At 38.5% G+C, this 25,812-nt stretch overlaps 1 protein-coding gene across 1 annotated transcript; it reads right to left on the reverse strand.

Moving 5' to 3' along the window:
• Positions 1-973: 973 nt before the first annotated feature.
• Positions 974-24,853, reverse strand: LOC121339398 (coiled-coil domain-containing protein 171-like). Its single transcript, XM_041411141.1, has 8 exons — positions 24,815-24,853; positions 13,111-13,257; positions 11,876-11,968; positions 6,364-6,531; positions 4,662-4,850; positions 2,971-3,468; positions 2,140-2,275; positions 974-1,056 (listed from the first exon to the last, which is right to left on the reverse strand). The coding sequence occupies exons 1-8, from the start codon at positions 24,851-24,853 to the stop codon at positions 974-976; spliced, it is 1,353 nt and encodes a 450-aa protein (XP_041267075.1).
• Between the last annotated feature and the right edge of the window lie 959 nt (positions 24,854-25,812).

The following is a 25,812-nucleotide window of genomic DNA, read 5'->3' on the forward strand; positions in this document are numbered from 1 at the left end:
AGAACTCCTCAGGCGGGGGGTTTGGGACTTTTGAGGAGAGCCAGGGAGATGGTAAAGACCCTGCGCGGTGCTGTCGCGGTCTGCCCCCCTCAAAATCCCAGTTTTCGGGAGAGCAGGAGAGGGAGAAGGGGTAGTATGGGAAGAACAGGGCAAACTGGGGTTCAAACTGGCTTGGGATGGCTGCCTCCTCAGTTCCACACGTGATTTTAAAATTTTTTGAATTTGCACACTCCAAAATGTTATTTTTGAAAGTGAAGAATCCCCTGATCGGCCTAATTCGTCTAATTTTGAGCAAACCTGGGTCCAAAACCGATAATCATTAATTTGGTCAGGGGATACTTCAGGGAACTGGGAAAGCAGCCATGCCGTAAGTTTTTGAATTTCACGTTTCTTAAACTTTTCAACCCCCCCACTAACAAGGATGCCCGCAACCTGGAGATAAAGTCTCTTCTGAGTTGCCGAGAAACGTGCACCCATATTTAGAGATTTTTGGAAAGATGGCAACTCAATCCACCCGCTGCCCAGAGAGAAGGAGAAAATAAAAGTGAAAAGGGGGACCTCCCACCGAGCCCTGCCGCCGGACTATGCCGGCAAAGGCCTGCGCAGTAAGAAAAAGGACCGAGTGAGGCGGTCCGAAAAGTTAAAAAGGCAGGGCAAAGAGAAAAGGGAAAGGGAAGAAGGACTCACGTTCGGCGGAGGTCAACTGAAATCCGGGGCGAGTGGCTCCTGTGGTGGGACCGACTCCGTGGGTGCTTGGAGCTGCCGATCCCGGTCTTCTGGGAGCGCCACCCACCAAAAAGGGGTCTGCTCTACCAGAGGTAGCTTGACGGCCAGAGAGGAACTTGCCAGAGTCCAGTGGGTAGAGCCCAATGGTTCCGGGATCCTTGTCCGTGGGGTCCGGTGGTGGTCTCGGCCCGCCCGACGTTGGGCGCCAAGCTGCAGCGGCGGCGGCTGACCTTAAGGTACATCCCGGCTAGCTGCGGCCAGCCGCCGCCGGCAGCACGGGGGCACTCTCCCGATCCAGGGCTCGGTCAGGGGAGCGCCTAAGGCTTTCGCCTTGAGGGACGAGGATCCGCGGCTAAGAGACAGAGGGCTGCTAACCCACAGGAGGCAAATGAAGAGACGGACTCCAGCAGTAGTGCAGTCTGGGTTTAATGCCCAGGGGACCTACCAGCTGAAGACAAGCCAACTGGGCTCCAATCTGGGTTTTTAAAGTGGGCGGGCGGATACAGAGAGGCAAAGTGGTCTTCAGCAAATCAGAGAAAAGGTGGGTGTGGTGGTAGGATAACAGACACATAGGGAAAACCAATGAGGGTAGAGCAGGGGTGGAGTCCTAGCCCCTGATCCAATCACTCGATGCCCAGGATGGAAGATTCTAGACAGAAGGGTTGGGGCACCGAGTGACAGACAGGGAACCAGGGAGGGACTGAGGGAATGGATACATTAGTTGCTAGGGGTAACAGGGAGGAGAGATTTGACGGATGGGGTGATCAAGGAGAGAGAGAACCAGGGCAGAACCATTACAACTTAAAGGGGTACAAGGAACAAACCAAATCGGCATATAACATAACAAAACACAATACAATACATGACCTTGTCTTTCTCCAGCTATTTCCCTTTATTCATATAAATTATCCCTCTTCTAATATCCTTTGTTCTGTGACAAAAATGTGGGGACTCTAAAACTAGAGGTTAATAAAGAACCAGGGATGGCATCAATGCAGATGAACTAAGGGAGCCTCTATCAATTCTCACTGTAAATAAACTCCAGAAACACTCTCCAGCCTTCTGCTTCCATGGCTCTATATACTGAAAGGATAAAATGTCCTATCAGCTGTTCAAGAAAATTAATCTGTTCCAACAGTACAGAGATGTGATGATTCAGAGAATATAAAAAAGAGTTATTATTTTACTCTGCAAGAAAATTACTCCTTCAGGGAAACAGTCCCACTAAAATTTGTATTGACTAGCTCAGGACATAATCTCTAGTCAAAGGTGTCTAACATAAATTTTCAGAAATACCTCTTCAGAGCTATGATCCTGAATAGTTTAGATAAAATCATAAAAATGGATATGACCACCCTGACTTACTTATTTTTTAAATGTATTTCTGCTACAACAATATACAGTTAACATTACCTTGTTTGCTGAGAACGCCCTCCAATTCTGAGATGGAACTGATTATTGCAGTATAGAGGTTAGAGCTAGCCAACCACCCAACTGCTTCATCACAGTCATCTCCTTCCTCTTCAAAGCCTGTGAAACAGAATTGCAACTAGCAGGATAAGTAAATCACTAAGATATGGCACACTGCTGCCTCCAGCTCTTTGAGAAATTTAGCAAAAATAAGCATGTAAACAAGAACATAGGACAATTTAGACTGTTTTAAGCATACTTCTAAAATGACTAAAAAAAAAATTAGATAAATCTTCTAATTTGGAAAACATTTTTAATACCACTTATCCTTGCAGAGGGGAGGATAAACTGGTCTGGCAACAGAAAGGGCTAAGTAGACATCATCTTCAAAGAAAATTTTGAAATCCTATGCTAATATTTTACCCGAATCAAAAAGCAATTTTGTGGGTTTTTAGGAAAAAAATATTAAAAATTATTAAAAAAAAAAAAAATTCCAAAAAGAAGAAAAAAATAATTCAGGAACGTTGCAAGATATTTACCACAGAGAAGATGCTGTAGCACCTAGTTCTGAAATCCATTACACAAATATCAAACATATCAGATAGTGTTGAGTTCATGTGCATAACTGCAATTTTGACTGCGACGCTAGGCATTTCGTCTTAGAGTGAAATACATTCTTGAAGCAATATAAAAAACATAAATCCATAAATAACATTTGTCAAAATGTCATTAAATATGTCTTTATGCCCCAGCAATAATAGTAATATTGCTCTTTTTATTCCCTAAGCATGTATTTTGATATAACTCTTTAATAACATTTCATTTATGCAGCGCATTATGACTGCCTCTGGATTCTCCCACACAAACTTGAATTCCATTGCTTCCTCTGGAGCCATCTGTCCAGACGAAAAAGGTACAAGAATATCGGGCCAGAGCCCTCAGCCTGTTAGCGGCCAGAACTGCAATCACAGCTCTTCGGAACACGTAAACCAGGCACTTGGCTCTTCTATGCCTCAGCCTGCCTTCGTCTTGGTTGCTTTCCACGATAGTAGGGAGATCATAAAGGAGCCTGATGATCTTCTGGTTCAATAATTGGTGCTGGTTCACCTGTTCCTGCAGAATGTCTCTTTGGCAAGACATAGCACTCAGTCGGCCGTAGAGAGGACGCAGGGCCCCTGACAGCAGCGCACAGGCTGCCAGCAGGGATGAGCGTGCCTTGAAAGCATCTAATAATGAATTTGTCATGGAATTGTTTTCATGGGCCAGTTGCTGGCAGATTTGTTCAAGGCCATACAGTTTTTGCTTGTTTTTCTGCACCGTTTCTTCACATTCCTGCAACAGAAACAAACCACACAAAAATGGAAGAAATATTAACTACATGGTTTTACCTAGACAAGAACTACAAGAAAATTTAGCTTTGCCATTCAAATGATGCATTAAAGGAGCAAAAATTGTTTGCAATGTTGGTGGTGAAAGTACCTCTTCTAGTAAACAATTACAGAATCAGATGTATGAAACCAAAACAATGGTAGGATGGAAATTCACATGATCATCAACTGCAGATGAACTCCTGATTTCTGACAACAATCCACCAACACCGTGACAGCTCACAGAAGGTCCAACACCACTTGTCTGCCCACAATACAGTTTTATGAGTTGACTTAACAAAAGTAATAACATCCTCCAATTTCAGAGAGAACACTGCTCTACCAAGCAGAAAGTTAGTGTGAGAGGAAAAACATAAGGAAGTCTGGAACATGAAACTAGACATTAAAGTTTTCAGCATGCAAAGACTTCCAGTCCTGAAGTTGCATCAAATACAGCATTATTCTGTGAAGTAAGTTGCAGTAACTGACAAATAACAAAGAACATCTATTTCCTTTATTCACAATGCTTTTAATTGAAACAGGTGTGAAGGAATGTGATGATAAAGACAGTAAATGGTAGCTGTGGAATAACAGGGAACATTTTTAATTGCAAATAACCCATCTAACAAGCAGTGACAGTTTCACACTTTTAAGGCACTTCTCACTGTACTATCAGAAAAACAGAATCACTTAACTCTCTTGAAATCTACCAGTGTTCTCAGTGTCAGTACATATGTAACTGAATTTATCCCCAGGTGGTACCACATTGTTGTTATTCTATACAATCTCTGCAAATGATGGTGCTGAAAAAGTAGCTGTTGCCCTCAGTAATTCTTAAAACAAGGAAATTTGATCTTACAGCTTTAACATCCTCAGAAAAAAAATACTACCATCTGTAGACGAAATCAACTGGGGCTGAAGACCAAATTCTCTTCAACAAATGCTTCATCAAAGTCATTTATTTCTTATTTTAAGTGATGTTAATATTATCACAGTGATGGGTTGGTTTGTTGTTTGGTTTTGTTGGTTTTTTTTTTTTCACTTTAAACATACACTAAAATTTCCAAATTACCTTAAACTGCTAAAAGGCTTAAACTATTGAAATAATCCACTAAATTTTTAAAGAGAAAAAGAAAGTAGAAGTTCACAGCCCCGTACCTGTGCTTTTGCATGAACTTCTGCAAGGCGATTTGAGTACTGCTCTTCAAGATATTGCTCTTCTTTCTGCCAGCAATGTTCCTGTGCTTTTAACAGTTCAGACATTTTCTCAAAAGCATCCTCCTGATTCTTCTGAAGGTCATTCATAGTGTCAGTCTTGTGCTTGAAAATATATTCTAGATGAGATACCTGTGTGACAAGCATTTAAGAAGAAATTATTTTTTACCTTTTCACGTTAAGAACAGACTATTCCAGCATAAAATCTAAACTGTAATTTTTTCAATATTTTTATTAAAACTAACTAAAACCCTTTCATGGCAATTTAATTACTTGGTTCTCAAAACAAAACTGAAATATATTTTGAAACAAATATATTTTGGTTTTGGTTTTGCCATCTTTGTACCACCCTGCAGATGTTTGTCATCCTATTTACAGGAAACCTGAGCCAGACACTTCATACCTTTTTTTTTTAATTATTGTATTAAATTTTAGTAAATTAGTTATCCAAGTATAATTAAAAAACAGACTTTAATTTTTTATTTGTTTGTGGTTTTTTCTTTTGTTGAAAAGCCAAGACATTCCAGATTATTATTAAGTTTTAAAACACTTTCAGGGAATTCTATCATAAAGAATGTTTTCCTTACAAGTAGCTCATAAGTTTATGATGTGTTTTCAACAAATATGAAGGGATTCACTCTTGTGATTTATCACCGCACCTCCCATGCAAACTAAATGGAGGAATGAACCAAGCCAACAATGATCTCCAAATGCACACACCTGAGCTATGTTCCTAGAAAATATTAGCAAGATACTTCCAGACAGATTACACTGAACTGTAGGAAAGTTTTGTACAGCACAGTCTAAAATCCCAGAAAAAGTTGCTAAGTACATGAGAAGAGCCCTAGGGACCTCACAATCAGTCTCAATAACAGTGCTTAATTAAAAAGCAAGGAACAATAAGACACAAGCCCTACAAACACTGCCAACAATGTTCACCCCCTTCCCTTCCCTTCCCTCACCTACTTCAAAAGAGAAATAAATCAGAACACAAAGTGAAACCCTAAAGAGTGGCATAACTTAGTCTCTGGACCCAGCAGAGTTATTTTAAAAGGGGCTTTTTCCTTCCTAAAACTACAAGGTTTTCTGGGGAGAAAGGCCACGTAAGCTCACTTGCATTAAAACCACTCAGAAAACTACAGCTCCTCCTTCATACAAATATTGATATGTTTTGTAATAGGTATTCCTATTGTGTTTCTGAATAAAAACATCATAATCCAAAGTTACAATTAAACAAAAAAACCCACATTGGCATTCTTTCAAATACTACATCTGAATCATAAACACATAATTAGGTGATATCCTGGAGAAGGTGTATTTTGCCTCTGGATTAGGATAAAATAAAGACTTGCTTTATGACTGTAAATGACTAAGTTCAGTGAATTTCTTCATCAATAAGATGAATTTGTTATCTTTTAATTAGGTTCCTGTGGCTAGTATCAGATAGTCCTTTCAGAATATCCTGCACAGAAGGTGGAGCTGAGATTTGTTGCACACTCCAGTCACATCTACATGCCCCTGGCAAAAAACGGAGCAGTGGAAAAGCCATAACTAATGGTGTTCATTTGTTAGCGTCCAAATCCTCTTGGGGGCATGAATATGTCACTGAGCTCAGAAGAGGCAGCTGGTGCCTGGGGACACTAACCCTCTCGTTAGCCTTGTGGAAGTTCAAGATCAGAGCTTCAATATTCTCATGCAACAATGCACAAAGCTCTGTCCAAGGTAACTGCTCCAGGGGGACATTTGTCTGTTTGGCAAGCACGTGGGCGTTTGCCATGCTCTGGTACAAGTTCAGGAGGATGGACAGCTCCCTCTGGAACACAAAGGAAAATTAATTGCTGTAGCTGGGCAATGTTAAAAGCAGTGCATCATATGTGTAGTAGCAGTGCTGCCTGTAGCTGAAAACAAGCCCTCAAAGTTCATTCTCACAGCTTTACAAAATTCCTCAGTTCATTTCTAATAATTGCAGCCATAATATTGTATAATATTGCATCAGAGTAAGAAAACAGATTTCACGAAGTTTTTCTAATAAGACAAAGTATGTAAATAAAGTATGTGAGTAAATCCCAGTCCTGTGGGGCCACAACCATGACCTGGCACAGATAAAAATATCCATGCTCTTAATGGATGCAGTTCATTCACCCATGTTAATACTCTGAGGTGCATTCAAACTGTGCCCCAACACCTGCACAGCACACAGAAAACTGTCCAGTTGGCTTGGCAGCATAACACACTCTAAATTATTTTAAAAATTTGGTTTTCATGGGTTATATATGATTAAATAGCTGGCCAAAATAGGCCTACAACTCCATCAAACTCCAGCAAGCCATGCCTTGTTTATTGACAGTGATTTTAATCAGTGGTATAATAAATTGATTTAGGTTATAAATAAATTCTAGCAACAACAGCATGCAGTAGAAATACAGTTCTTCATTCTTTTAATACATACAAGTGACTTAGAGACTTTGGTAATTAAGGTAATAGAAAGCTGTTTCTCAAATGCCCTGAGGACAAAGTATGTAAACTGCTGTATCAGCATAGTCAGAAATTAATATAAGATTATCAAACTGGAGTGGAAAGAACATATTCAGGGAGCATAAAAGTGGTGTAAAATATGAAAAAATACTGTATAGGTCAGGAAAGCAGGATGGGAAAACGAAGGTAATAGAACACACTGACATTTAACACAATTTAAGCATGGGTATAGCAGAGACCAACAGCAATATATCAGAAGTTATCTATTCTTAGTTTCTGCTACAGTCTTCTGCTTTTTCATTTCGGGAAGCAAAATCAAAGCTATCTCAATGGAGTAAACAGGATCTCATACAGGCACTACTGCTTCCCAAATACAAACAGCTTTGGGAAAAATGCAAAGCCATCCAAGGCAATAAACACCTGATCTCATAAGGGAACCGCTAATACAATTCTTCCAAAAATGAATATTTTTATCGCCTGCTCAGGACAATCCTGTGGTTTGAAATCCTTTGAGTAAAATGATTAAAACAACCAGCTCTATGAATGTGACAGTGAGAAAATGTTTTTTTTTTTTTTTTAACCTTTCAGTAACATAACATTAATTTTGAGTCCACCATTAAATACTGTTTCCATTACCAGAAATCTTGATTGTGAATGGAATCTTGTTCTGAATTCTTGTCATGTATAACATATGTTTTACTAAGGAATACAAATAAAAAGGAAAACTCTTACCACAGCAACAGCTAGCAAGCACTTTAGGTTTCTAGTAGAATATTTTCAGCTTGTAAATGTGTTTTGTAGTTATAAATAGCAATCATTGATGCCTGTAGTTAGGGCAGACAGTGGCTTTTCTCTCTAGGTATTCCTTTTGTTCCTGATGAAATTACTTTTTCAGGCTAACTAGGCCAGCAAATGTCTTTTAATACATTAATGCTTGCATAGAAGAAGCTGTTATTGTCCCAGAAAGGAAAAAGAAGATTCTGACTTCATTTGTCTTCAGTTCATGAATCACAGATCTGCCTGGGCAGTGGACAACACTAAGACAAAGTGTGAAATAGCTCCATCAACTGAACAAAAGACAGGCACAAATCTGAAGACTCTCTGATGCAGGTACCTGCTCCTGGCAACAGGGAACAGACCTCATCTACCTTCCATGCTCAGAGCTCTGAGAGAGAAAGAGGAGAAGTTTCCAAGCCAACACCAAAAAATTTTATATTGCTAAGAGTAGAAACAGAGCAAATGTTACCACATTAAATTTTTTAAAAGGTAGCATAATAACAAGAAGGGTAAGAGAATGGCAGAGTTCTTCCACAGCTCAGCACAACAAATGCAGCAAATCCTCAGCACAGTAAATATTTTGGCAGTGTGTTTTTAAAAACCTAAACAATGGGGGTCACATTTTTTCCTTACTATTGAGTTTTTTTTTTTTTTTTTTCTATTTACTATTCATTATTTACTATTGAGGCTTTTTCCTATTCTGTTTACTATTGAGGCTTTTTTTCCTTACTATTGAGCCTTCATGCAGGCTGAAGCTGGCTGGAGGATTCACTAATGTCCCAGAGGATTCTTCAGTTTCCTTCCTTTTTTCAGCCTGGTCTTTTCATTGCACACTTAAGGATAAATGCTGTCTTCGTGAACTGGAAAGTTTCCACAATAAGATACTTTAACCAAAATTACTTCTGTCAAATGCACTGTGATCTTTTAAAGGATAATCAATGGATGTGGCAGATACCACTTTAGCACATCACATGGCTTCTGAAGTTGCTTGCCTTTCTTAATTGAATGAAGAAATTTATATTCCTTCTAAGAAAGATTTTTCAATCTAATCAAGAGGTTATATTTCAGTTACCAAGCCTCGTGTCATACAGTTCATAAGATTATGTGGATATGGCCTCAAAGTTACATATAACAAGCAGAATTCTTCATATTTTAATTAACACAACAGCTGTCTTCAGAGAGACCATGTCACATCTTGCATCATCAACCTTGATTTCAAGTACAGTTCTTGCTCCTAAGGTTTCCACATGCTTGCCTCTACTCTGTCATGACTTTTAAAGCAGACTACCCAGAATTTTAATTTGTTCTTGTACTGTGTCAGTCAGTTGGATCATCTTGCATCATCAACCTTGATTTCAAGTACAGTTCTTGCTCCTAAGGTTTCCACATGCTTGCCTCTACTCTGGCATGACTTTTAAAGCAGACTACCCAGAATTTTAATTTGTTCTTGTACTGTGTCAGTCAGGAAAACATATATGAAGAGCCTGACATGACTAAACAGGCAGCTGATGAGGAAACTACAAGACCAAACAACAGCATAAAGGAGACAGAAGCAGAGATACAAATCCAAGGAAGAATTTAAAAAGATTGCCTGATACTGTGCCTAAATTGAGAATTTAGGCACAGTATCAGGAAAGCCAAAAGCTTGCTTAAAATTTATGTTTGCAGAGGATGACAAAGGCTTTTCCAGCTCAAGTTTTAAGTACCTTACTAAAAACATCTCCATAACCATGAATCTTGAATGGGTTGCTCAGGCCACAAACTTCCTTTCTTGTAGGAAAACCAATTTTTTTCCTTCTCCACTACTGCTTGTGTGAGTAAGTCAACATAAACACCTGTGCATACACACCCATGTAGTTCTAGGCTGAAAGAGAGGTCACCCAAGTTCTGTTACCACAGACACAGCAGACTGTGCTGGGCAGGAAACATCCCAAGAGGTTTCCTCTGCTCTCACACATTTCAATATTTTTTAACTGTTTAAAGCTTTCTACAGCCATTCAAAAGTTGAAAACAAAGATTACCCACTATAAATGATACACAAATTCTTGACAGAATTCTTAGAGATTCAACTGACTCAATGAAGTGGAAAACAATGTTTTCATAATAATCTAAGTGTATATAGAAAAGCCATCTTTTCCAGACCTGCTGACTCTGTTTTCCTACAGTCACCCCAACCACTGCTGGAGGCTTGACCTTACCATAACTATGATTTTCAAAATTTTTGGTTTGGCAAATAATCTGTAGCAGGCCAGTTATCATCTGTACCCATTCACAACACCTTTGGTTACTGATATGGGCCTCTTATTAATGGACTGCCAGGTTCTGAACCTTTAGTTTGGTTTGGCACATTGCACTAGATTTTCTGCTGACTGAAAATTGCAGGGAATGTAAACTACGAGTTGTACTCAAGCTGTCTACTGCCATATTGCAATGGCTTTAAAAGGAAACTTACCCTTTTTTTCCTCTCTCCTATGCATTTTCTGACTCTCTGAAATCATTTCTTGCTACCCCTGAAAAACCTTCTCTCGTCCCTTCAAAACATCTTCAAGTTCTTGAATTCTCAACTAACAAGAGATAAGAAAGCAGTTACAGGAAGTTAGGAAAACTGCCATGGTCTTTAATGCTGTTCACTGTTCTGTTCTGCTTTTTACAGGTGAATATATTCTATTAATTCTACATGGAATTAGAAAGCATTGAACACATGTAAAAATGTATCAATACATAGAGTTCAAAATAGAGAGAAATAGATATGCTGACCAAAAGCACATTTTGTTGTCTTTTCATGGTATTTGGATTTTCCTGTTTTCAATTATTTTTATTACTGAAATTTTCCAGGGGAATTCTGTTCATTAAGTAGACTCATAAAAGGGTGGGATTAACAGTAAAAGCTGCACTCAGAACAAAGCTCATGTGGAGTTTGTTCATGTACATAAACAAGGAAGAAAACATTCCTAGTTCTTCACACATAAAAGACAAATGTCTAATTTCAAGGAATGTTACCGTTCTAGTTCCTTTGTATGTTGTAAAAGTAGAGAGGGAATAAAAAACCTGAATCATCACTACTTATTTAATCATAATTCAGAAATCTAAGTGCCTGTACTTAGAAAAGGTCGTAAGAAAATAACTGACTGAAGAAGTGGCAATGCTTGTTTGTGTTCCTCAGAAAACAAGAAAAACAACATGAAATTCCATTTTGTTTTCTCATTTAGTTTTTCAAAAATCCACTATTAAGGCTTTGTTAGTCAGTACAAGATCAATCAGCAATCATCTTACAGATTTTTTACTGTTTTTTTTTTTTAATAAACCCTAATTGCTTTAATGGATTAAACCCTGTGTGACACAGTTAAATAATAAAAGAATTTAATATTCAAGTACACATACAAGATTTTTTTTTTTTTTTGTATATTCAAACTTTCCTGGTAACAGCAGATGTAATAACTGAAATGTACTCTGAATAATTACATTTGGGACTGCAGTCTCAGGATGCATTAATATCTCACACCTAGAGAAGTTGGGTGTATGCACTGTACCTCCGAAATTACCTAAGTGCCCATTCCAAAGATATAGGGCATATTATAGAATTTATTATATAAATAGAATATTTTAGCAATTTAACTATTGTGAAGCATTTCCTTTCCCCTCACTATTTCAATGCTACTTTGAATTCTCAAACATAAGAATGTGACATTTTATTTTAATATTGATTCTTTTAACTTGATAGTTCCCTGAAAAATAAAGGAGATATTTTTCAATTACCTTTTACAGTCTTGACAATCATTGCAAAAAATCTACTCAGTGTTTTCACTGGAGCAAGGAAGTCTTAACATTTTTGGAAGATTGTACCTTTGCAAGTTCATCTCCTGCTTTACTGCAAACTTCTACCAAATATTTAATTTAAAATTTACCTGCATGATTTCTATAGTGGATTTACAGTCTATATGTGCTAGTTTTGCTACTGCAGCATTGTCCTCCAGTTCCTTTATTTTCACTGCAGCTGCCTAAAAGTACATTTTGAAAATATTTAAGTCCAGAAAGATGGTAACATCACGCAAAGACAACTTTATTTGTTCCATTTACTAGGTCTGTGTAAACCAACCTGTGATATCTGAACTACTTGCACTTTGGAACTGTGAAAACTCATATCAATAAATAAATTAAAGGAAACAATTATATATCCAGAATATTAAAGTAACATTTTCTCTTTAGTTAAAGAAATTGACATAGGATTATGTTCTTGCTCATTTTTTATATTCACAGATACCTATCTCCATATAAAGGCCTGGACATGGTACTTCAGTTGAAAAAATGCTTTTAGCAAAAGCAGTAACTACAGAGCTGCTATAGTAGAAATTCACATGCAATTTTAACTACACCGTTTCCTATCAAAAACATCTTCTCACTTTGACTGATGACTGATTTGAAAAGACAAATACACCCCAAAATGACTCCTGCCTTCAAGTGATGCAACAAAGATCAAGAAAAAGTCATTAATATTAAAAGTAATTTAAGACACTTAAGATTACACAGATGAAAGTGAAATCATTAATTTTGGACAGGTAAGGCAAAGTAGCAAGGATGTGAGACTGAATCCTGACTCTAAGCACTTCAGTTAGGGAAACATTAACTGAAAAATAAATAAATAAAATATGCTAACATACGAGTTGTTGGCAATAAATTTAAACTCTGTAAAAACTCATACATTCACAAAAGGAAAATAATTGAGAAACAGAGATCTGTGGAAGGCCTATTAAAGAGAAAGTCACGGCACAGAGCTTACCAAACCTGCTGCACAACAGCATCAGCAAAAGGCTTAAGCTTTGCCTCCTCCTACAAGATCTATCTGCTTAACATGCTTAAATAAATTTTAAAAAAATTCACAAATCCTGCACAAATACTCCCTCTATGCCTCTATATTGCTAAGAGTACTTTTTCAGTGACATAAACCTCTTCCCATCTGCAGTTCAAACACCAGTCTCAGGTCAGGCTCACAGCATCCACCTGTGAATCCACCTTTCCTGCATTTTGTTAATCAAACACAAGGCACTCATAGCCTAACTCAGAGGTTTCACCCCTCAAAAATGAAACTGCTCAGTTGTGCCAGTGCTTGCTGCAACTCCCAGCAGCAGGCAGAAAGCTTTACCTTCAATTCATTGACGAGTCTCTCCTGCTTTTTGTCCTTGAAATCCAGACGGTTGGCCTGGAGCTTCAGCATCTTGCTGCAGCCATGCTGCTCTGCCTCCACATCCTTAAGCTTCCTGTCTATGCTTTGCAGGGTAACATTAGTTTTCTAAAGATAAACAGGTAAATGAATAAATAAATACATCAAGAGGTACTTTTTCTAAGACAGACTATTTCAGTAGAAAGTTCAACAGAGGAATGGAGACTGCATCAGAAGATGATGTTAGAATTTTAAAATCTAAGACACCAGCACATGTCAACAGAAGTGTTTACCCAACAGCAGACATGCTTTTGATTCACCACCAAGAAATCTGTGTTGGCCCAAAAATCACTGTGAACATGACCTTCTGTGGTAACACTAAATTCAGAGCCAGATCTCCACAGGAAATCTTTCCCTAAAGGAGTACAGCCCTTCCAATTTCATCTGTCTACCAGCTCAGTGGCAATGATAGAAACAGAGTGCATTTAGTAAAGTTGTGCATGGGGACAAAAGTTCATTTTTGTTATGATATTGATTGCTGAAACTTCAAATCATATGTTTTTAGAAACAGTTACGCCCACAGACGACATAATTTTAATTTCTGCTATTCCAAAAAGGATTTTCTTCTATCTAGAAACTGAATTACTTTAAAAAACTTTATGAAATATGAAGTCAACAGTAGAATACAATAATCTGGTCCCCACTTCAATTTCTGCTTACAGAAATTGAACTAAGCTGCAGGCTGGGAGCATTAGTGACATTACTGGACACTGCAGCTCTATGAAGTCACTGCTACAGAATCCCCATAGTCCATATGAATTTGGATTAAATTTAAGCTAATCCTCTAGCTTTGCATGTCCAGCAAGACAGGTTTCTTCCCTTCAGAAAGCAAAATAAATAAATAAATTAATCAAACTGTAGCTTTAATACATTGACCAACAAAGCCCCTACAGCCACTGCCACAGAACACTGCCAGGGAACTGACAAAGAACACAAAGTCCTGAGCCTTTTGTCTCCTGCTCCTTTTGTCCTTTTTCAAGGACAAACATCACTTGACAGAGCATAACATACTTTTTCAACACTGATATTTTGCTGCAGCATTAAACTCTCTGAAGGTAGCTTCTGCAAAACACTGTACACAACAGAAGGCAACACCCTTCCAGAGCCTCCTCAAACTAACTCAGCCACTTGCTGTTAGCCAGAACTCAGAGCTTACCCTGCTGCACCTGGCAACTTAAAAAAGAAAACTCTCTCTAAAAGTAGGCTTCTTCACAGCCTACTTCCTGCCCTATCTTTACAAGAATCAGCTTTGAATGAAAACTGGCTTGTGTTTCTGCTTGTTTGGAGAAGGACCTTAGGTCCACAAGCTCCTCTGTTTTTCACTAGCACTGTGTACTGATAACTTGGGTTAGGTGTTCGCCATGACAAACAGCCACAACATGTTCCATCAAAGCCCCAAACCAGCATTACACACTAAGTGTAACTCCATAAGGCTGTCATCTTCAGAACTATTCTGCAGCATTTAACTATCTGGGGGAGATTTTTTTCCCCTTGGACCAGAAAAACCCTAACTCACCATACACTTTGCACCAAAAAATCTTTCAGCCAGCATCTCATGGAACTTTCCATCTATGAGTACATCACACCTGACAAGTTATTTCTGCTTCAGCTTTTTCTTTCAAAAGGAATTCCAGTTCAGCAAGGTGTACTTTGCAGATATAATCCCTCTCCACTGCAAATCTTTGTTGCTCCTCTTCCCATTGCCACTGAGCACTTGGAACCATTTTCTCAGTCTCTGATGCTTTCTGCTGATGTTTGTCATTGAGTACTGATCTTTACCAAAAAAAAAAAAAAAAAAAAAAAAAAGGATAAAGACAAATAGGCAAATAGCACTGCAAATAAGCATGTTCAGAATTAAACTATAATGAACATAAGTTCCTCTGTGTATTGTGATATCCTGTGAAACACTGGAACAGTAACACTTCCAGTTTCACTACAGAGAAACAATCACATTTTGTGCTTCTGTAGCATCTTTCACACAAGGACAGAAATGCTTTAGAGATTTCTACAAATTAAAGCTCATCTCCCTTTGGAAAGGAATAAAAATTCAACTCCTTCAAGCGAGGCCTCTATAGCATGGGGAACTTAATTGCCATTTTCTGCAGCACTTGGTTAGCTTATTTCCAAATATCTATGAGATACTTGAGTCTGTATCAATTAATTTCAAGCTCAGTTTAAGTAACAGTAAAATCAGACACCTGCCACATGAAGATGACTCCAGGAAAACCTAAGGCAGGTTGGGCTAATGAGCAAAGGCTTGGCTTTTCTGGGGAAATTTACTGCTGCTTAAGAGATTTAAATCTTCAGCCCAGCAGCTGCCCCAAGATAGGGAAATACTGGATCTACTTCTCTGTGAAAGCTTAAATGCCAAGGAAAAGTTCTTTTCCTAAAAGCAGTTTTACTAGGAACTTTGCTTCATTTCACAAACTCAGTCAAAATATTTTGTATGAACTTTTAAGGTTACTGAGTACAACTAACTATGTTGGCATTTATGTGATCACCACTTTCTAACAGATTTTTATTTCAAATTCATCCCATTCTTCTGAAATTTCTTCCTAGCTGGAGAAGGGTGAAACAACCAGAAGAGACATGTTGGGGAAAACACAGAGAATTATGACACAATGATGGAGAAGACCTGTCAGATGTCAGGAAGTCAAGCCTCAAGAAGGACAGCAGAAGAACAGTTTGGAGAAAATACTGAAGACAGGGCACAAGTGAGGTGCTCTGTCCAAGAAGTTAAGTTGAGATTGTATCAAAAACACTACATGAGGTGAGCAAAGCTCCAAGAGACCAGGAAGAAGAAGCAGTAAGTTAAAAACTGAACAAGAAATGAGAAGCAACATTACAACTATTTGGCTTCTTTGACATTTGTCACAATAAAAACAAAACCAGAAAGAAAAAAAAACAAAAACAAACAAACAAAAAAAACCAAACAAACAAAACAAACAAAAAACCACAACAACAAAAAAGAGTTTGAGAACTTTAAACCAACCAAGATTTTTGTAATTTGTGTGTTCTCCAAATGAATGGAAGTGCAGATTTCTTATTATCTTAAAAAAAAAATGGTAGTACAAGTGCACTTTCAAGTTTTAGAGTCTCCTTCCACCTTTGTAAGGTTACAAACTCCAGGAGTGCTCCAGTCTTTTCAGTGAACACCAAATGTTCACAAATACATCTCCTGTAGTAAATTTAAACAATATTATACCTGTACTAAATTTAAACAGTATTACACTTACTGAGATAACAAAAAAAAGCATCCCTCCAGCTTTTAAATGTGAGAAATCTTTCTCTGATAAGCAGGAATTGGAGAGAGACGCCTTTATTACAATTCTGTACATACTGAGGGAAGGAATAACAGAAGGTAAGGAGCAAGAGGAAAATAAAGGTATTGATAGGCTTAGCAGGTTATATTTAATTCATATTAGACAGCACGGGTTTTATAAACTCTTATGAGCTTACAGAAGCAGATGAGTAAGACATCAGAAAATAAGACACTCAAAAAAGTTGTAACTGTAAAGCCTTGTGCAATCTCTGCTTGTTTTAATGACTTGGGACTGATGTAGCCCCTGGTCTATGATTTCTCTTTTTCTTTTGAAAGTTACTTTGAAGTTCCAAAACCTTGCTTTTTACATCATACAGTTCATCCTCTGCAGAACACATCTGTATATGAGCTTCTCTTCTAGCAAATGACATTTCACTCTCCAGATGTTGACAAAGAACTCCTCTCTCAAGTTCCAACCTTAATTTTGTTATTTCTTTTTCATAGCGAGACATCTAGAAAATAAATATTTCAGAAACTGCATTCACAGCTGCCATCATATCCCATCTGAACTTGAAATACAGTCTTGAAACTGCACATTTTGGATAGTTTTTTGGGTTTTTTTTTAATGCAGACTGATCCTGTTCCTAGATCATTTTCATGTACCTTAAACATACTTCTCTGTTTTTCCAAACATACTCTGCCTTAAGAAAATAAAAACTGCAATTATATTCCACAGGCAATTTTCTGGTAACTGTATTTAACAACTAGAAAAGCAGTTGTGTTGGGATACTAGATTATCAGACACCTAGTAACTCATTATGTAAACACAAACTTCAGTCCAATGATGTTCAGCAGTCAAGCAGAATGCTATTGAACACAAAAAACAAAACAAAGGAAAGGCTTCAAAAAGGGTTCTTATCTGGTGTAAGAAAGATAGAATAGTCACTGCTGCCAAAAACTGGACCCAGGAAACCACATTCAAGCCATTTGAACTCAAGAAGGTGGAAAGTAAAACATGCATTTCTTCAGAACATCTACAAAGCAGCAGCATCCTTATTAACAGGAGCTCCATTCATGGGAAATAATTTAACCCCCATTGCAAGGGTTTTCCCTGATGCTCTTGTGGCAAACTAGTACCCAAATGAAGTAGCAGTGAGAAAATACTTCATTAAAATTTTCTTTAGTTTGAATTTTATTACTGCTATAAGTAACAATTCTGCTCTTAGCAGTTTGTTAGGGGCAGCTGCTGTGGGCGCTCATTCATCTGTTTTCTACTGAATACAGCCAATAATCTCAGTTTGTTGTTCCCTAGCCATTAATTTAAAGATTCCTGCTTTTTACACAGTGGCTTGCCCTTGTCATGTTCCCTTTGCTCCATCAGTGGTGGGGTGATTCCGTAAAATAGATCCCTGGAATTACTGGGATTAAAACCCTCAAACAAACAAACCACATCTTACATTGAGAATTCCAAAGCTGGGGGTGCAAAATATTCTTCTGCATGACTTTAGTGTTGTGTAGTGCTCAAGTTTCTTACACACACCTTCAATTATTAGCAATGACACTAAAAGTGATATCAGTTCCTATGGACAGGCATAAGATGTCTGTACAGTGCTACTTGGTTATTTTCCAACTACTGAATGTGATTTTGATTCACCTGATGAGAGGATTATTTCAAGGAAACAAATTGCATTTAAGGAAATAAATTACATTTGTTCCAAGGGTAAAATAAAGCAAACAAACAAACAAAAAAAGTCCTTACCTCTTGATTGCATTGATTGTTTAATTCCAAATTTCTCCAGACTATGGAGTTTTCTTCTCAGATCTCCAACAGTGTTCATTTCTATTTGATTTATATCCTGAGGCAACTGTGACCCTTCTATAGCATTATCTGAGCTGAAAAAATGTGTTTTGAAAAAAACATGAGCATTCCTTTGAAGTTTTAATACTTCTTTTCTTCAATTACCCAATCATGGGTCCAGAGTTTTAAACCTTCACATAAGTAAAATTATTTTGTGCAGTTTTCATCTTACTATTGCTCTTTGAAGAGAGGATTATATAGAATTGTTTATTTTGCAAGATATGAGAGATGTGGCAGCAGGAACTTAAAAGAGAGATTCACTTTGGATTAACAAAGTTGATTTAAGCATAACACATTCATTTTTATTTTTCAGTATCTTTGTTTCCGATAATGAACTTCCATACTTTTTGATAATTAACTTCCAGAAGGCTTAAAATCATAATTCCAATGATGTAAGTTAAAACAACTGGCAAGCTTTTTGTCTCCACAATAAGTCTCATTTCTTTAACATTAGTTGCCATTTCAAAACCATCTCTGTCATGAAACAAATGCACAGATGTGAGAAAAACCCCACTTTTACACACTTTCTCTTCTGAGATACATACATTCAAATTATAGACATGCAACTGACCACAACCACAACACAAATTGAAGGTTTGGTCCTCTAAACCAGCCTGTTTTATCATAATTTCCACTACTATTTTAGTTAAAACAAAATCTACTTGGCAATTAGCAGAATTAGCCCTCAGTCACCACAAACAATAACAAGAGTCAACACCAAGTTTCTATATATAAAGTGAAAAATTTATACATAGAATATATACATTTATTTATGTATATACACACACACATATAAATATGTACATATACACATACATATAAATAGTTACATTTTAAAAGTATTTATTAACCAGTTAAATAATTTTAAGTAAAATTATTATCACTTCAAACTGGAAAACTTTTAAGTTATTTCAGTTTTTGAAAACCAGTGTTCACATTATTTGATATGTTCGTTTTCACATTAAGTATGTAAGACTGCAATAATTATTTTCTCCAGATAAAAGTGCAAGAGTTTATGAGCAAAAAATGTGAAATACACTGATAAAAGAAACATGATTAAATTAAGCACTAAACTGGTATCATATAATACAGAAATGTAAATACTAAAATACCATCCATACCTTTGTCTACATTAAGTATTTTTTTTCAGAAATAACACCGTACTGTCATTTAATTAATAGATCTTTCTAAATAAAAAGTGACCACTTCACCCCTAGACTTGTGTATAGGCACAATTAATGTTTTTCATGACCAAAAATTCACCTGATGACTTATGTTTTCTCACGATTTTTATTTTGACTGGCCAAAGATACACAAATGCTATCAACAAGGGGATCGGTAACTTAGATGAAATCTTGCCTCTAAAGACATTACTACTGTTAAAGGATGAAATTTCATTGTTTTAGCTGCAGACCATAAACATTTTATAATTTAATAAATAGTAAGTATATTCCCATTTAAAAAGAAGGCAGAAGTCATCTGTTACATCAGAGCTATATGCCATCAGAAATTGTTCCACAAGGTGCTGTGTTCTTAACATATTTTATGTATTTAATAAATGTAGGAGATCATTAAAAGATTGTAAGAATCATTAAAACCTTCATGCACTGCAAGAAAACCACAAGCTCATTATTAGTTTTCAGTACTTACTACCAGAGCCATACCCAGAGCAAGCAACATGACTCAAAGAGCAAGAGATCAGCAACAATTAAAATCACTATTTTTAGTGCAACTCAGTTCCTGCAGTAAGAAGATTTGGAAATAAGCAGAACCTGAACAGCCAGAGCATCTGTAAGCTGAATAAAGTCTTGTTTGTGACATCATGTAATAGGTTTGCGTCACTCTTCTTTCTCCCTTTCTGGGGAAAACACAGAAGAAATAAAGACAAATAATTTTATTCAGAGCATGACCAAAAATTCACCTGATGACTTATGTTTTCTCACGATTTTTATTTTGACTGGCCAAAGATACACAAATGCTATCAACAAGGGGATCGGTAACTTAGATGAAATCTTGCCTCTAAAGACATTACTACTGTTAAAGGATGAAATTTCATTGTTTTAGCTGCAGACCATAAACATTTTATAATTTAATAAATAGTAAGTATATTGCCATTTAAAAAGAAGGCAGAAGTCATCTGTTACATCAGAGCTATATGCCATCAGAAATTGTTCCACAAGGTGCTGTGTTCTTAACATATTTTATGTATTTAATAAATGTAGGAGATCATTAAAAGATTGTAAGAATCATTAAAACCTTCATGCACTGCAAGAAAACCCCAAGCTCATTATTAGGTTTCAGTACTTACTACCAGAGCCATACCCAGAGCAAGCAACATGGCTCAAAGAGCAAGAGATCAGCAACAATTAAAATCACTATTTTTAGGGCAACTCAGTTCCTGCAGTAAGAAGATTTGGAAATAAGCAGAACCTGAACAGCCAGAAAATCTGTAAGCTGAATAAAGCCTTGTTTGTGACATCATGTAATAGGTTTGCGTCCCTCTTCTTTCTCCCTTTCGGGGGAAAACACAGAAGAAATAAAGAAAAATAATTTTTTTCAGAAATGATGAATGAAGTATCAGTCTCAGCTGAAAATAGCTAAAAGCCAGACAGCACCAAGGGAAAAAAGCAAAACCCAAACTGAAAACTGGGGACGACTTGGTCCAAGAAACAAGAGCTATGGAAAGGGTAACCATTTAATTGGTCTGCAATTAAGTAGGACGCAGGGGAGTCAGTTGGCTTCTTTAAACTTAGTGAGTTATAATATAATTTTCATGGAGACCACACAGAATGGAAGCAAGAGAATAACTACTTTTGTAAAAACCCTTAAGACTTTCATTAAATTGCATTGGTTTCTATGGCAGTCAGAGTTAAAGAAATCTGTTTCTTTCAGCTCTCCTGTTGGTGGAAATATCCACCAACAAAAAATCATAACGCAATGACACATTAAAATTTACTCAGAGGATAGACTAACTATGAAATTAACTATTCTGTTTAACTGAATATGTGGGGGGGCTGTGGGGGAGAATAAAAAAACCCAAAATCATACCATGCAGAAATTATATGACACCATAAGCATTAGCAAATTAAAGATGTTATGGAAATGAAAAATGTGTATTAGAGCATTAAAACAGAGAACATAATATTAAGTACTGGCCAAAAAAGCATTAGACATCTTTTGAAATAGTATAAAGCTCTCAGAAGATTCAGTCAAAACCACACAAAGTCCCTGAAAAATTTCCAAGCAGGCACAGTTTGCAGTCTAACAAAATTCAGAGAATATTTTCGACTTCCATTTTCATATATTAGTAGTTCATCATCCTTGGTTTTGAGGTAAAATATGTTTTTTACCAACTACAGCTTTTAATAAGACACCACTTTTATTAAGACACCAGTTTTAGCAGGACTTTAAGAATCTTCAGTAAAGCATATGAGCAGGTGAAATAGCTCTTGAGTTCTACATCACAGAAGACATTTAGTGGCTCCAAACATAAATTGTCAGTTTTCACATCACAAGTCCAGTGGTTACAGTCAGCATTGACCATTGCAGAACAACAGCTTTTCACTAGATTCAATTCCACAGCTGGCAGAAAATGCAGAGTAGTTTTGCAACAGAGGGAAATGTTCTTTCACTTACTACCTAGCAGTGTCATTTTGCTAAACTTCTGCAGTTCAGGGAGCAGACTGCAGTCTGATTTTCTAACCCAAGTCTGTATTTGTGGAATTTTGCTGTTCCCACACAACTGGCAGTTTTGTACAGACTAAAGAGAGACAAACGGTTTGTGCCAAAGATCAAACCCTTATCAAATTATAAAATACAGGGGTCATGGTAAGACTTAAAGCCAATCTCTACCACCTCAATTAAGGTGAAAAATCCTCCTGTGCCTCCTGGGCAGAGTTCCTACGTGCTGGCAGAAACTGTCTCTGGCTCTTGACCACTCTATGACAGCTTGCATGTGTGACACCATATCTGGTTCTTCCTCAGTCTGAATTGTATCATTTCAGGCATCTAGGAAATAAATAAGCCACAAAAGCAGGAATTAAACTGCTAGACTTAAAAATCCAGAACTGAACCTCACCACTTAGCTTCTCTGGAAGTGACATTGTCTGAAGGTGAACTCGTGGTGTCCTAAATGCAGTTTTTTAAGTCTATAAACTGTGGAGAATTAAGAACACAGTTAAGCAGATATACTTTTACTTGATAAGCCTCAAAGATTAGTCTCTTCTGTATCACAAAACCATCATGGCCTCTAGCAGAGACATGCTTTACTTTATTTGTCAACATACTAAAATACTGATTTTTTTAACCACTCATACTACCACGCGAACAATTACCACAACGGCAATTTGACATCAGCTTTAGAAAAGAGAATTGTACTGCTAGTCCTCTAAGCCTGACTATTGTAGAGAAATAAATAAATAAATAAATATCAGAATATCCCCTGTCAGAGTTTTCAGAACACCAGCAAAAAAATGTTATGTTTGTGTAGATTGAGCTACATTCTCCTAAGATTACAAACTCTGTTTCTCTTCAAAACAATTCCACACAATTCTAAGGGAGATAAATGAAGGTACTGTGATTTTTTAAGTAGATCAAATATCCAAGGTTGCCTGCCTAATAGAACACTTGCTATGTTAAAGGCTGCTAAGTCTTCCACAAATTGCACAGAATTTTTGCATTAAAATGTAGCCCTGAGAACTAAGAAATTAGTTTTTCATAACATCCTTCTTTTCATTATTGCAACTTACACCAAAATAGCATAATGAACAGGAAAAAAAAAAATTGCGTTTCATAAGAGAATCAAAATGTTTTCTGTCACATCCACATAATTCTGAGGTTTTAAAACTTCTTTAAATTACTCTGTTGCATACAAAATACGTGAGATTTTGTTTGCACAGCAAGACCCAGCTACTGGGGATTTGGAAGTCAGCAGATCTGTTTGTGGCAGCTCACCATTACTCTGGAGCCTAGCAATCACATGCCCTGACTATCATGGATATCCTTTAGAAAGAAAACATTCCAGAAAAAAGAATTTTCTTCCAGAGGCCACTCTGAATTTGGCAGGAATAATGATGGTTTGTTTTGTTCTGAGCCAGTTAGCTGGTGGGAAGAGAAATCCTCATGAAAGCATGGTAGTTATAAATTAGACAATTAGGACTGATCCTAGGAAGCTGGGTTTTGAAGCATTCAGCAGTTGACTCTCCATTCACCAGCTCCCGAGGCATGGACACTGCAAAATGAGAGACAGGAGGAGAACTGGGACAGAGAGGTTGGAAATTTCAGGGTTGTTACCCCAAGCAGAAAATGCTGGACAGCTTTTAGCCTTGAACCCTGGTGCTGAGAGCACAACCTCTTGCTTAATAACGCCATTATTCCCTGTTGCTTTTGGGGATTAAACGTCTGTTGCTGACAAGGATTTTAGAGACATTTCCCCCTGACTTCAATCTCTCTGGTGCATGTGGGGACAGGAGCTGCTAAAAACCATGCCCTGCCTGCTAGCCTGTTGTCATCACTGTCACAGGTGCTGGTATGGGAAAAGATGCCTTTGGGTTTGATCTCATCAGCCAGATTTTCAGCTGCAAAAAGGCAGCTTAAACATCACTGACAGCTGCTGAAATTCAAGACGCAGGTTTTTTTAAGGTGTAAGAAAATGGTATAAGTTTTTTGTTAGAAAAGAATTCATCTCTCTCTGACTTGACATACGTATCTCCTGTGGGATAAAAGCATAGCTCTAAAGACATGAGTTTTTCCAATACATGATCTTCTGCTTTCTTGCCTTCCTTGTCCAGGGCCCCACACAGCTGATTTTACTTTGGGTTTAACCAGGTGCATTTTCATCCCTTTCCTTAGTCTTGTAGTTATGCTTCGAGCATCTCTGGGGAATAAGAGGCTCCAATTTGTTCTCCAAAATGTTTCACCTGCTCCTGCACATCTACAGGTGAGCCTGCTTTGGGGTGATGCCTGAACTCCTTACACCAAGACCAGGTGGAAGGAAACCAGGTCCATCAGGAGCTTGGTGCACCAAAAGCCAGTCTCCAGCAGTGCCTGAATCAGGTCCCTGAGGACCAGCTCTACTGATTCCAAAGGGCTGGGATGAGGGGCTCAAAGCCCACCACAGGGCCTGGGGACACCGGAGAATCCCTCTGAGCAAATCTGCTTGGAGCTGCCAGGATTGAGCCTTGCAGGTGACACAGGGACTGAGAGCACCTGGAGTACAGCCCAGGGAAACACTGCAACTGCAATCTTCCTCTGCAGTAAGAAGGACAACTTCTGCCTCTCCCCAGCTGCCATCAGCATGACATCAGCGCTGCCGCTCTCTACCTGAGCAGAAAAATAATGAAAAACTTTCCTGAACAAAGGATCCCTTGCAAAGGTGTGCAAGACCATTCTGATGACTCATTTGGTCTCCAGGCCTCTAAATATACTGGGAGCTGTCTGTGCCAGGGCTGCAGGAAGGACACTGACCTCCTGCCACAATTACAGGAACTGCTGAATGGTAGAATTACCCCAACATCTTCAGCAAACTCCTGTAAATTCTTGACCATGGTTCTATCTGGGTCAATCCCTATTCAATGTCACGACAAACCATCTGAGTCCACCAATAATCCCTGCCCCCCCACAGCTTTCAGCAGGGCAACAGGGTGAAGCTGACCTGATGTTCTTTGTTCACAACTGGGCCACACGCTCTGGTCAGACTCATGAGTTGGTATTTCTTACCCAGCAGGGCCTGAGGTGGACAAGAGAGCAAACCAGAAAAGCCAGAGATACAGAAAGGGAAAGAAAGACCTCAAACTGACATTTTAAATAAGCACTCATTCAATAAGAAAATGGATTACACACCCACAGCTCCACATTTCTGTAGGAGGGAAGAAGGAAAAAAAACGAGTTCAAAGAGCTGGAGGGATTATGCTCACCCAGCCCATCATCAGGCTCAGAGCTCCATCTCGTGGGTGCTAGCCACCAGCAGCGGCCACTGGCCAAGGAGGCTCTTGCTGCTGGGCTTCAGCTTCTCCCTGCTGGCTCCCGGCAGTCTCCGCCTCTTCCCAAGGTCTTCCTTGCAGCTGTGGCAAAAGCGGAGGCTCTGGAATTGGTTCCAAGGCCTGGCAGAGCTGCAGTCCCGGAGCCCTCTGTGCTCCCTGCTGGCCCCTCCATCCCCTCAGCCCCACCATGCTCTCGGCAAAGCCCCAGCCCCCTTCAGCTTCTTCAGCCCCTCACAGTCCTCTCGCCCCCCTCGGTCTCTTCTGACCCATCCCGTCCCCTTAGACCCGCCACCCCCTCAGCCTGTGCCACTTGCCTGTCACCTCAGTGCCACCATGGCCCTCAGCTGTCCCACAGCCCTCAGCCCCAGCAGCACCTCAGGGTCACCGTCCCTTCAGCGCCACCGCCCCCTCAGCCCCCTCAGTCTCACCGTCCTTCAGCAGCTCCTCAGGGGACAGTGCCTGGGGCCACCGGCAGCTCTCACCGCTCCAGGGACACCCGGGGCTGGAACTGCTGCTCCGCCCAG

The sequence above is a fragment of the Onychostruthus taczanowskii genome, unplaced genomic scaffold, assembly GCF_017590055.1.
Source record: "Onychostruthus taczanowskii isolate IOZ18803 unplaced genomic scaffold, ASM1759005v1 scaffold343, whole genome shotgun sequence".
NCBI lineage: Eukaryota > Metazoa > Chordata > Aves > Passeriformes > Passeridae > Onychostruthus > Onychostruthus taczanowskii.